Raw genomic sequence first — 12998 nt, 5'->3', positions numbered from 1 at the left:
TCATGTATGTCTGGAACTACGAAAATCAATGACTGCAATAAAAAATGCAAAAGAGCTTGAAGGAATAATTCTTTTTGAAAGGTTTATATATATATATATATATATATATATATATATATATATATATATATATATATATATATATATTTAAATAACCTGTTGCAATGAGTCAAATGTAATTCCCACAAGTGTTTGAGGACCTTCCTACACCAATCATATTATTATTATTATTATTATTATTATTACAAATCAATAATAAAACATTAACTCGAAGAAAATATAAAAATTTGTAATTTTTTAGAAAAAAACATGAACTTACTGGAAGATCATTAACAAATCGACTAATAGCACTAAAAGCTCCAACTGTAGCACCAATTTGTATTGCATTCATTGACACATCAACAAGAAAGAAAAAAGACAACTGACATTGGTTCCCGAACCTAAGAAGAGTATAAATTAAAAAGATATTGTCTTGAAGGTACTCATATGTGACAATGAAGGTCATCCAACTAATAAAACAAAAAACGTTGTTTACAAATAGGTCTTTCATCGATTATAGATATTCAAACATTTCATTGTTTTTTTTAATGTTACCAATAAAGTCAATTCTATTTCTGTTACTTTCTTTTTAATTATTGTGCCAACTTTTTATACTTTTATATGTATTTTTTATATGTTCCCCGCGTTTTACGCGGGTCATAATCTAGTTAGTGTTATAATACTCTCATGTTATAAATTGTCTAATATCTTTTCTTTTGACTTAGTGTCTCATTTCACGAATGAATAAAACAAAAGGAAATATTTAAGGACAAAAGATACTCATCATTTTTGAAGATTATAGTGATCATATCGTCTAGGATTAAATATATTTAGCTGCAAAATGATTTGTAACCTTATTATGAGCTGTTGGAAATATATATATATATATATATATATATATATATATATATATATATATATATATATATATATATATATATATATCAAGGTTCTAAATAACGTAAAACGTGACTTTACGGTAATGTCAAACCTCAAGTTTTTTCGAGCCTTGGCGAGTTACGTCATTTGTAAGGCGTGACTTAAGGTGACATTTGTATATAATTAATATTTTTATATGTATTTTCTACTATTATTCATTTATATATACATATATGACCAAATACATCATTTTGCTAAAGCTTGACGACATGTTCAAGCTTTGGAGCCATGACGAGCTTTTTAGAATATATATATATATATATATATATATATATATATATATATATATATATATATATGATGAAAAGTTGAAATCATGTTTGGGATAAATACAAAAACAAATATATAAATTTATGAGATTAACAAATGTGTAATTTGGTAGTTTATATATATATATATATATATATATATATATATATATATATATATATATATATATATATATATAGAGAGAGAGAGAGAGAGAGAGAGAGAGAGAGAGAGAGAGCATGTTTGAGATTTATTTAAAATTTTCTTATTAATTTATTGACTTAGAGAAGCCAATAAGTTTTAAAAAGTGTTTTGGCAAAGGAAAAAAACATTTTAAAACAAATTCTACTTAAGCGTATGAAAACGAGTTTTTAAAAAGTCATGTAAGCTAGCCAAACACTTTTTAACTTATTGACTTATTGACTTTTTCCACCATAAAGCCAATCCAAACATTTAAAAAGAAAACTCCTTTTAGAAAAGTCAGTTTACATGGAGATGATGAAATCTTTATCAGTGACCCGTCCATTACCAATTTTGAGAATTTGGCGAGAATTCTTCGATGGTTTCATGTTGCCTCGTGGCTAAATGTGAGTTTTAACAAGTCTAGAGTTTTTGGGATTGGTATGCATGGCTCGAAGGTCTCCAACTATGCTCGAGTTTTAGGATCTGAAGCAGTTCCCTTCCCCTCTATTTATTTAGGCGTTCCAGTTGGCACTAATATGGCCCTTAAGCACAACTGGAAACCTATCATCGAGTGGGTCAAAGGCAAGCTTTCAATTTGGAAATGGAAATCTCTGTCTTTCAGAGGTCGTTTAACCCTTGTCAAATGTGTCTTGGGAAGTATGCCTTTGTACTATTTTTCTTTCTTTAAGGCTCCTGCTTCTATCCTTAATGAGATTAAGAAAATAAGAAGAAGGATTTTATGGGGATAGAACGAGGAGAAGAATAAAATATGTTGGGTCAAATGGGAGGTGGTTCTTGCTAATAAAGATTACGGAGGTTTGGGTGTGAGATCGTTAAAAAGCAATTGCCTTTCTCTTCAAATGGATATGGTGCCTTAAACCAAGCACCACCCTCTGGAAACATGTTATTACTGAGATACATAACATATCGAGGAAACCTGTGACCATGCTTGCTAAACAATCGATATGGGGAGCCTGGGGTAACATTGTCAAACCCATTCCATAACTTGAAAGCTTAGATGGGTTTTGATCAAATTCTCTATTGCATTCTCGTCTCTGGGAATAACACTCTCTTCTGGCTCGACAATTGGACGGGTGGGGGTACTTTCGTCTCTTTTTCCCCTCATATGTCAAAATTCTGATTCCTTAAAATCCTGCCTTGTTGCAGATCATATCTCCCAATATGGAGTTAAATGGAGTTGGAAACACTGCCCCGAATAACAACATGAATAACTCCAAGAACTTGCCCAACTCCCCACCATTCTCGATAACTTCATCATCACAGATGCAACAAATTTGTGGAAGTCTAACCTTTCCACAGACGGTGAGTTCTATGTTAGCAATCTCAGGTGTATTATTGATTCTAAGGTTACTTGTAGCATGAACAATTCGACATTGTGGCTGAAGTTGGTCCAAATTAAAGTCACCAGTATTATTTGGAGAGCATGTATAGACCACATTCCCACTGCCTTTGCTCTTACTCGCATATGAGTTAACCTCGGTACCACTGCCTGTCATTTTTGTCCCATCAGTACCGAGTCTACCGAGCATCTCCTTGTGAGCTATGTTTATGTCTGTGAAGTCTTGTCTTGGCTTTTGAAAATGGTATGATATCCCAAACCAAAGTTTCAATTCGGTTACTAAAGTTATCGAGTTTGCCACCAAATGGGGGCGGTGTCCAAAGAATTACGGATTTCCCAAATCACGGAACCAATTCGATGTGTGTCACTTAACATCAATTCATAAAACAATTATAGATTTTCCAAATTGAATAACGACAATGAACTAACCCTAGTTCAAGCGGCCAACATAAACTGAGTTAAGAATGACACGTTGGTTTATAAAAAAACTAAAATGGCTATAAAGAATAACAACATAAGATCAAATCATATAATTAGCTAGATAAAAAAAGAGTTCAAACTATAAAATCGGATGTGTTAATTCAACTTGAAAAATAATAAACTAAAAATAAATCGACATTTGTATTATAATCGTGCAATTCTCTGAAAAATATGATCATAAGTTGTGATTGTGCAATAGTTTCTTAAACACTTTTTAGGTTTATCATACTTATTATTGAGCTTATCAAATTATAAATCTTATTTGTCTAACACTTGATTACAAACTTTTCAACAAAGTTACAAAATCATCCAATTAAAACAAAATTTTCAATTGGAACTAATTCACTACATAATTACCGAACAAGCTCTCTATAATTATATGGAAATTACATTAATGTTCAAACAAATATACTAACCACAAGTGATTTTCTTATAAACTCAGAAAACCAACAATTGTACCAATTAATTTCATAATGTCAATCAACATCTTACGAAGTCAATAACATTATTTGCTGCGTAAGTTAATTAAATGATTGATTACGTAACCAAACAATCAACATATCAGTTCAATCATCTAAAACATAATTGATGTGATCAAGTTCAAAAAGAATTAAGACAATGAAATTTGTTTTTTCTAACGAATATGGATAAAAAGAAAAAAAAATAAACATAATCAACTTCACTTGTAAATTCAAAGTTATTCATATGGTCGACACCCGTGATTCAGCCGTTTAAGTCGGCTAAACCACGAAAAACTACAAAACAATCAACAAAAAATTAAAACTTATAAACGAAAAACGGAAGATTGTTTTGATGCTAATAACCCTACAAAAACTCCTCAAGACGTCGTTCTCTTTTGCTGTGCGTCAATTGTACGATAATCCCCCCAAAAATGTTTGCCTCCCTTCATTTTTTTTATTATAAATTTTTGAGTATCACATGGCCTTTCTTTTAATTCAGTGGACTACACTTACAATATTAGGCTGCTAAAAATGGCCTTGAAATCAACTTTTTGGGCTTATTTCAAAAGGCATAAGATGGGCTGATTTTAAAGGCTTAAATGGGCACGTGTAAAACACATAAGTGGGCTACCAAAATACTCTCTTTCTGGACAGATATTTTTCATGTTGTTCATGAGACCCAAACGTTTATCAAACAATGTAAAAATCCGATCTCCACCATTCAGATTAAAGATCCACGAGTTATGAAGCCACCGGTAAAATTTCGGCTCGATTAGACCAAGTTTACCCCTCGATCCAATCATGTTACAAAGACCGCACATTGCTACCAAATTTCCAAAAAATCTTTAAATCACTTCCTTTTATTGCTTTATCGTGACGAGACTTCAAATGTGATTGCAATGCCTTCCATGTGACTTCTATTAGGGCTCAAAGATGTCATTATCCGCTTACATAAACCTGCAGAGATTACTCAAACGAGTAAATTGGTTCCAAACCATCAATGTAATGAAATATACAAAATGCATGCTAAATATACACAAATATCACGATAAGATTAAGAAAATATGCTTAAATGATGCATAACAATCAAAGTTCTAAATAACGTAAGGCGTCACTTGGCGGCAATGTCAAGCCTTAAGCTTTTATAAGCCTTCGCGAGTCACGTCGTTTGTAAGGCGTGAATTAAGGCGGTGATTTTGTATATAATTAATATTTTTATATGTTTTTTCAATTATTATTCATTTTTATACACATATATATGAGTTAAGGCGACATTTTGGTAAAGTTTGGCGGCATGTACAAGCCTTGGAGCAATGGCGGAGCCATGACGAGCTTTTTAGAACCTTGATAACAATCAACCTAACAATATACAAGAAAAGTGAAAAGATTTTAGGGTAAATTACACGAATCGTTCCTCGTGCAGGTGTCGAAATGCACGTTTAGTCCCTATTTTCAAAAATTAACTCGGACGGTTTTGTTGCAGGTTTAGTCCATATTAGATTTAAAATGCACCATGTAAGGAAATCATACAAACCATAAGTCCGATTGAATGGAAAGCATACAAGAATGATTGATGAAGAAGATGGGTGCAAGGTTCAGATCGAGGAAGCTATCGACAATGTTTAGATTGATCTCCTTTTTCACATATGTTCATATCGATTTCCGCCTAAGGTTTCACATTAATGAAGAAGCCATGTGCAAGGTTTCCAGATTATGATTTGGTTAGAGGAGGACATGGCGGTGATAGGTGGTGGTGTCAGAGGTTCTAGCAGTGATAGGTGATGTTGGGTAATCTGTGGAAAATCTTGAGATGGGGAAATGGAAGAGGAAGGTTGGGGATATTTGTTTTATTTATTTATTTTTAATTTAAAACTGATAAATAAATGAAAAAAATGGAAAAAATGAAAAATAAAAATTAATAAGGGTAAAATAGTCATTTTATGTCCATATGGACTAACAGTGCAAGAAAAAACAAACTCAGGGACAAACCGAGTTAATTTTTGAAAATAGAGACTAAACGTGCGTTTTGACATATGCACGAGAGACGAATGATGTAACTTACCCAATATTTTAATGCTATTCCTACTACAAGATGAATACCCGGGAGCCCCAAGTTTCCGGCGAAGAAGTTTTAAACAAAACAAAAAATGAGTATCGCGAACATTATAACATGAAAGATTTTCGTTATGAGGCGGCGAAAAATAAATTAAAAAACGACCTTTCATTTTTTAGAATTTAAGTATTTCATTAGTTTTCGAGTGTTGCTTGTAATATGTTTTTTTAGTTATTTCGTTGTCGTTTTAAGATTTAATTTATGTTATTGTAGTGTGGTTTTAATTTATATTATAGTACCATGGTTTTTTAATTAAATGTTATTTTTAATATTGCTTATTATTTTTTTTGTTTTAAGTTAGTATAAATTTATTTTAAAGATTGAAAAAATTATAAAAATGTTATGTTTTATTTTATTTTTAGTTTTCTAAATAAATTAAATTAAAAATAGTAATGTGACAAATAAGTCGAAAAATATATATTTTCAAGTGTTGTGGGTTGGAAAAAAAGAAAAGAAATACGAGAGAGAAAAATTGCTGTGATAGTGAGTTAAGTGAGGTAAATGTATGGGATAATGACTTAAAAGGGTAATGTATTTTTCGATTTGTATACATTTGGTCCCTGTGATTTTTTTCGTCCATATTTACCCATTCAACTTGTTAAACTGTACACATTCAGTCCTTATAAGCGGTTACTCCAGGTTAGCCGATAAAAATGACTTAATAGGGTAATATATTTTTCATTTTGTACACATTTAGTCCTTAACATTTTTTTGTTTCAAAATAAGTCATTTTTTGTACTCATTCAGTACTTATGAATAATTTCTTTAAGTTTTTCTCACGACATCTTACGTGGAACAATCATTGATGAGGTGTTTGGGGTTGTTGATGCTTATGTCCAACTTGATCTCGACTGCTTGGTTGCGTAGGTCTTGTGGTTTGGCTTAGGTCTTGTATTTTGAACATCGTAACTTCTTCATATGATATTAGATTTTAACGATCTTTATATCCACGTGTTCATTTTTTGAGTCTACTACAACTTTCATTAAGATTACTCCGATTAAAATCTAATATATTTTTATTTACGATTTTATAAAAAAACATTCATACATGCATTCATAAAAACATATGGATAGGGACAGATGCACGAATACATAGTAGGTATTGCCGAGATGAAATAGGTGTGTTGCCGATACATGAAAAATAGGTATAAACGAAAAAAAAATCAAAATTTTTTCCACTGCGAACAGAAAAAACAGGTGTTGTCGGTGCAACACTGAGACCATGCTAAATCCGCCCCCGCGTATGAATATAAAAATCGTAAGTAAAAATTTATTATTTTTTTAATGGGAGTAATGTAAATGAAAGTTGTAGTAGACTAAAATACGAACGCGTGGATATAAAGGTCGTTAAAATTGAAGATCGTATAAAGAAGTTATGACGTTCAGAACACATGACCTAAGCAACCAAGTAGTCGAGATCGCGACAGATATAAGCATCAAAAGCCCATATACCTCATTAATGAATGTCACACGTAAGATTTTGTGAGAAAAACCTAAATAAATCATTCATAAGTAATGAATGAGTACAAAAAAATGACTTATTTTGCAAAAAAAAAAGGACTAAATGTGTACAAAAATATTAAGGACTAAATGTGTGCAAAGTGAGAAATATATTGCCCTATTAAGTCATTTTTACCGGGTAACCTGGAGTAGCCGGTCATAAGAACTGAATGTATACGATTTAACAAGTTGAAGGGGTAAATGTGGACGAAAAAAAAAACTCAGTGACCAAATGTGTATAAATCGAAAAATATATTATCCTTTTAAGTCATTATCCTTAAATGTATTCTAGTCCTTCTATCCTGAGTGTTTTGTCAAAAATAGTTAGAAAATTTTAAAACATATAAAATTATATAAAATGACTTATATAAATAAGTCCATTGCTTTTAAAAAAAATTAATTAAGTCAATTTATAAAATTAAGAAAAGTGTTTTTTAAATGCTATTTAAAGAAGTTTTTATTTTAGCAAAAGCTTTTATTTTTTTATTTCGAGTTCTTTTTAAGCTAAAAATAAAAAACTCAATGCCCAAATTTTCAATCATTACAAATTTATAGATTATAGATTGGTTTTGGATTGGAGGGAAATAATTTTATCTTGGTTGTTTATAAAATTAAGAAAAGTGTTTTTTAAATGCTATTTAAAGAAGTTTTTATTTTAGCAAAAGCTTTTATTTTTTTATTTCGAGTTCTTTTTAAGCTAAAAATAAAAAACTCAATGCCCAAATTTTCAATCATTACAAATTTATAGATTATAGATTGGTTTTGGATTGGAGGGAAATAATTTTATCTTGGTTGTTTCAATTTCAAAACACAGCGGGGAATGATTAAAGCAGTTGGGCCCACTCACTCCACGCACCCTCATCATCATCTCCAAACCCTTTTCTTTCTGTCGTCGCATTTTTCCGGTGGAAACACCTAAAGCCTTCTAATTGGAGCTCTACTCTTTCCTCTTCTCCTCAACCACCGGTAAGTGTCGCCGTTCATTTTTTTTTTTCCAGTTTCCATTTCAACTCTTCCACGTTGAAAATCGAGTTTTTGAGGTCTTTTTTTTTTAAAAAAAAAATTTAAACATCGGTTCCTACAAATCTAGGGTTTTTTATATTGGAAACTAGATTGTCTATGAGTGATGCGATTTCATCGTATTTTTCCTGAAACAAGTTACTTACCCTACTTCTGTGTTGTTTTGCAACAAATTTAGCGAGTTAATTGGCGGTTATATATGAAAGCGATGATAAATTTTTTCTTGACGCGGACGAAGTAGTTTATTGAGAACATTATCTAGTTGTTTTAACATAAAACCTAGGTATAATGAAACAGACTACTGGGATTGCTCTGTTACAATTTGTTATCAAGCTATGATTATTTTTCGATTAGTTCTTAGGGTCCGTCGCTCACAGATGAATCAGTTTATGAGAACATATTCTAGTTTTTACATAAAAACTAAGAAAAATGGAAAGGCCATTCGGGTTGCGGTGTTACAAGTTGTTATCAAGCTATGTTTTTTTATTTTTTGATTACTTCACTAGGTTTTGATTCCAGAAACAGGGTATGACTGTTTATCTTTCTTTTCCAATTCGAGTGAATGAACTGGGATGATCTAACATAGAACAAGTTGGGACCTCATGTAGTTTTCCAGAAGAGGACCTTCAGTCTATACTGTTCTTGCTTTCTATTTGTAAATTTCCAAAAGAGGACCTTCAGTCTATACTGTTCTTGCTTTCCAGAAGAGGACCTTCAGTCTATACTGTTCTTGCTTTCCAGAAGAGGACCTTCAGTGTATACTGTTCTTGCTTTCCAGAAGAGGACCTTCAGTCTATACTGTTCTTGCAGTCTATACATTAAGTTCGTTGGTGGTATTAATATATAAACATAACAAAAGCTTTAAATAATTATCATCATCCTAATAACACCTCGCAAGTTGAAGCATTTATATTAAATGTAGAAACGGAAGCGTATAAATTTGATGGGTGAAGGTTGATAAAGTTTGAGTAAATGTCCTATTGAATACTTTATTTTCCTGTGTCATTCTGTATTTTCTTTCTTATCTAGTTTCTCATTTATTCAAAGCATAATAGATTGGTTGTTAGAACAGTACATATGATTGTGTCCATGTGCTTGTTTGTTGGGAAAGCAGATATCATTATATGATGTGGATTTTGTTGATGCTACTATTACTAGTAGCTTATTGTTTCTATTTTTTTATTGATGAAAGAGGAAACTAAATATAAATGAATCACATGGTTGCAGGTTATTTGTCATGGATACTGCTGAACAAAACCGTGTGCGCTCAATCAAGCTATGGCCTCCTAGCCAAAACACAAGACAAGTGCTTGTAGATCGTATAATAAAAAACCTTACAACTCCATCCATTTTATCTAGAAGATATGGTGTTTTAAGCAAGGAAGAAGCTGAAGAAGAAGCTAAACAAATAGAGTCTTCAGCCTTTGCCACTGCAAACCAACTCTTTGAAAAGGAACAAGATGGAGATGGAAAGTCTTCTGTTGAACTTTATGCTAAAACATCTAGTACACTCATGGTAGAAGCTATCAAAAGAGGCCCTAAATCAAAAGAAGAACAAGAACCCTTATTTGAAACTGTCACAAAAAATGATCAAACTCTTTTTGACATTTCTAAAGGCGATCGATCCTTCTTAGATGCAGAAAAAGCTAAACAATTGTTGAAACCACTTCAAGAGCCTGGAAACAAGTATGATAGAATATGTTTTAGCAATACAAGCTTTGGGGTGGATGCAGCTCGTGTTGCTGTTCCCATTTTGTCCTCGGTCAAAGATCAGTTAAAAGAAGTCAACCTATCTGATTTTATAGCTGGAAGACCAGAGGAAGAAGCACTTGAAGTTATGAGTATGTTTTCTTCAGCTCTTGATGGATCTGATTTGAGGTATCTATGTCTTTCAAGTAATGCCTTGGGTGAGAAGGGTGTTAGGGCATTCAGTGAACTTTTAAGTTCCCAAAATAACCTTGAGGAGTTGTATCTAATGAACAATGGGATCTCAGAGGAAGCTGCAAAGGCAGTTTGTGAGTTGATCCCTTCCACAAAGAAGCTCAAAACTCTTCATTTTCATAACAACATGACTGGAGATGAAGGTGCTATTGCCATTTCTGAACTTTTGAAAAAATCTCCAATCTTGGAGGATTTCAGATGTTCTTCCACTAGGGTTGGCTCTGAAGGGGGTGTTGCTCTATCTGATGCAATTTCCAAATGTACCCTTTTGAAAAAGCTTGATATTCGCGACAATATGTTTGGTGTGGAAGCCGGGCTTGCTTTGAGCAAGGCTATATCTGTCTTTACAAATCTCACTGAAATCCATCTAAGCTACTTGAATTTAGAAGATGAAGGAGCTTCGGTTCTTCTGAATGCTCTCAATAATTCTGGTTCTCCTCTTGAAGTTGTTGAAATGGCTGGAAATGACATTACAGTTAAATCAGCTTCTTCTTTGGCAGCTTTTCTGATATCCAAAAGAGAATCTTTAACCAAGATAAATCTCTCCGAGAATGAACTGAAGGATGAGGGTAGTATGGTAATTTCCAAGGCACTTGAAGAGGAGTTTCCACGGTTGACTGAAGTTGACCTAAGCAGTAATCATATTCGAAGGGCTGGAGCAAGGGTTTTGGCTCAGGCGGTTGTAGGTAAACCAGGGTTTAAGCTTTTGAATATTAATGGTAACTTTTTGTCTGATGAAGGGGTTGAAGATGTTAAAGAGATTTTCAAGAATTCACCTGATTTGCTTGGGCCTTTGGACGAAAATGACCCTGAAGGTGAAGAGTACAATGATGAGGATGGTGATGGTGATGATGATGATGAGCTGGAATCCAGACTCAAGGGTCTTGATATTAAGCAGGAGGAATAGAGGTCACATATTTTAGGTATGACCTTCTTTAGTTTCATTTTGCTTTGATTTAGTTTATCTAGAAGTTAATCAGAAACTCTTATGTAGGCCAAGTATGCATGAATGATTTGTTTTGTATTTGGAATTGAAGATTATGGTTTTGGTACTATTTTCATTAGCACACTTCTATCTTAATTTTATTTTTGTTATTCAAATCAAGCTCTTATGCCCTTAAGTGCACTTGGTGGCTCATAGATGTGGGATTCAGGTCTTTTTGAGAGGGAATTATATATTTATTTTAGGTTAAATTACATTTATGCTTATTTACTTGGAATATGAACAAAAATAGTCATTTTACTTGAAACATGGACAAAATGTGTTACAAAATTTCATTTAAGAGCCAAAATTGTAAAAATCAACACACTCAAGGATCAGGAACATAAATTACTCTATCTTATGATAAAAGTCTCGACTTTCATAGGGTAAATATGAATAGGGATGGGGTAGACATGTGATAATTTTCTAAATCCAGTATGAGAGTTAGAGCAGTATTTGTAGTTTGTAATTGTTATAAGAACCACAGAAGTTATTATTTTGGTTTGTGTATTTTAGCAAGTTTTCAACCTAAAATCATCTATTTTCCATTAACAAATGCCTGGTATAGTAATATTACTTTTGTTTTATATGTTTAATCAATGGGTGTTTTAAGCATATTAATAGTCAATGATTGTCATTTTATGCATAAATTTTATAGAAATGAATTATTAAGGAAATGTTTTAGATCCAACTTGTTTTGGAATAACGAACCAAAAGAGATAATGACTTGAATGGGTAACAAACTTTCAATCTTGTTTACAAATAGTTATATGGGTAAAATGTGAATAATTTTGAATAATTCATTGGTAAACAAAGCACGGAAAAATATTTAGTGGGTAAATGTGAACAAAGTTGAAAGTTTGTTACCCTTTTAAGTCGTCAGACTGCTCTTTTTCCGATGCTCAATGTGAATAAACATCAATGTATAGAGAGTATATTATATCGATAAGATTTTTGCATGTATTATATTGATAAGATTTTCTAAAAGTAGAATGCATTAGAAGATAATTTAGAAACTTCGTTAATAAACGAGACATGTTATGAATATATGGTGGTCTAATATTGGAATAGTGAATTTATTGGCAATTCACTAATTAAAGTTTTTTATGGACGAAAGTGCACAACTCTTTTTTGTTGGCTAGAACAGACGTCCAATTGAGTTCTAGTTGAGCGACAAATTTATGCTTACGACATCACCTTGGAAATGACTGATTAGATTTGGAAAGCGTGGAAATTAATCCCCGTTTTCATGACCCTTTAACGTGTTAGAAAGAATCAGATAAAAACCATACCGATTAGATCTACCACTTGAGTTACAAGGTATTCATAATACCACATGTTTAGCATGAGAAGAAAACATCAAACATCCATAATGATAACGATGTTCAAAATATAGAAGAACTTGTAGCTATATTAGATAGAAATCTCAAAAGATTGCATAAGAAAAGAAGTCAAATTAGTCAAAATCGGGAAAATGACTTATGTGGGTAATTAACTATTGCCTTTGTATTCATTTGTTCACTTTTTTTTTGTATCTTATTTACCATTGATCTTGTTGTAGGTGTTCACAGAAACCATTGAAACTGACTATTGAAGGTTTCCGACAATTTCTTATCTTCGACGACTCTCCGGTCGTCTTCTCCGGCGAGCCTCCGGCAAAAATGAGTTTTTCCGGCAGACTTTTCTCAACTGCCATCTAAGCGGCACCGACCGCTGGTGCTGCTGCTTAGC

General features: G+C 32.4%; 1 protein-coding gene across 1 annotated transcript; it reads left to right on the top strand.

Moving 5' to 3' along the window:
• Positions 1-8165: 8165 nt before the first annotated feature.
• LOC145133353 (RAN GTPase-activating protein 2-like) lies at positions 8166-11386 on the top strand. The gene is made up of 2 exons (XM_079068296.1): positions 8166-8290; positions 9572-11386. Exon 2 carries the CDS (start codon positions 9582-9584, stop codon positions 11190-11192), a length of 1611 nt encoding a protein of 536 aa, XP_078924422.1. The 5' UTR covers positions 8166-8290; positions 9572-9581; the 3' UTR covers positions 11193-11386.
• Positions 11387-12998: the final 1612 nt, after the last annotated feature.

The sequence above is a fragment of the Lactuca virosa genome, chromosome 8 (assembly GCF_052849685.1).
Source record: "Lactuca virosa cultivar CGN04683 chromosome 8, Lactuca_virosa_CGN04683_v6, whole genome shotgun sequence".
In the NCBI taxonomy this organism is placed as follows: domain Eukaryota; kingdom Viridiplantae; phylum Streptophyta; class Magnoliopsida; order Asterales; family Asteraceae; genus Lactuca; species Lactuca virosa.
This window is presented reverse-complemented; position numbering and strand designations above follow the sequence as displayed.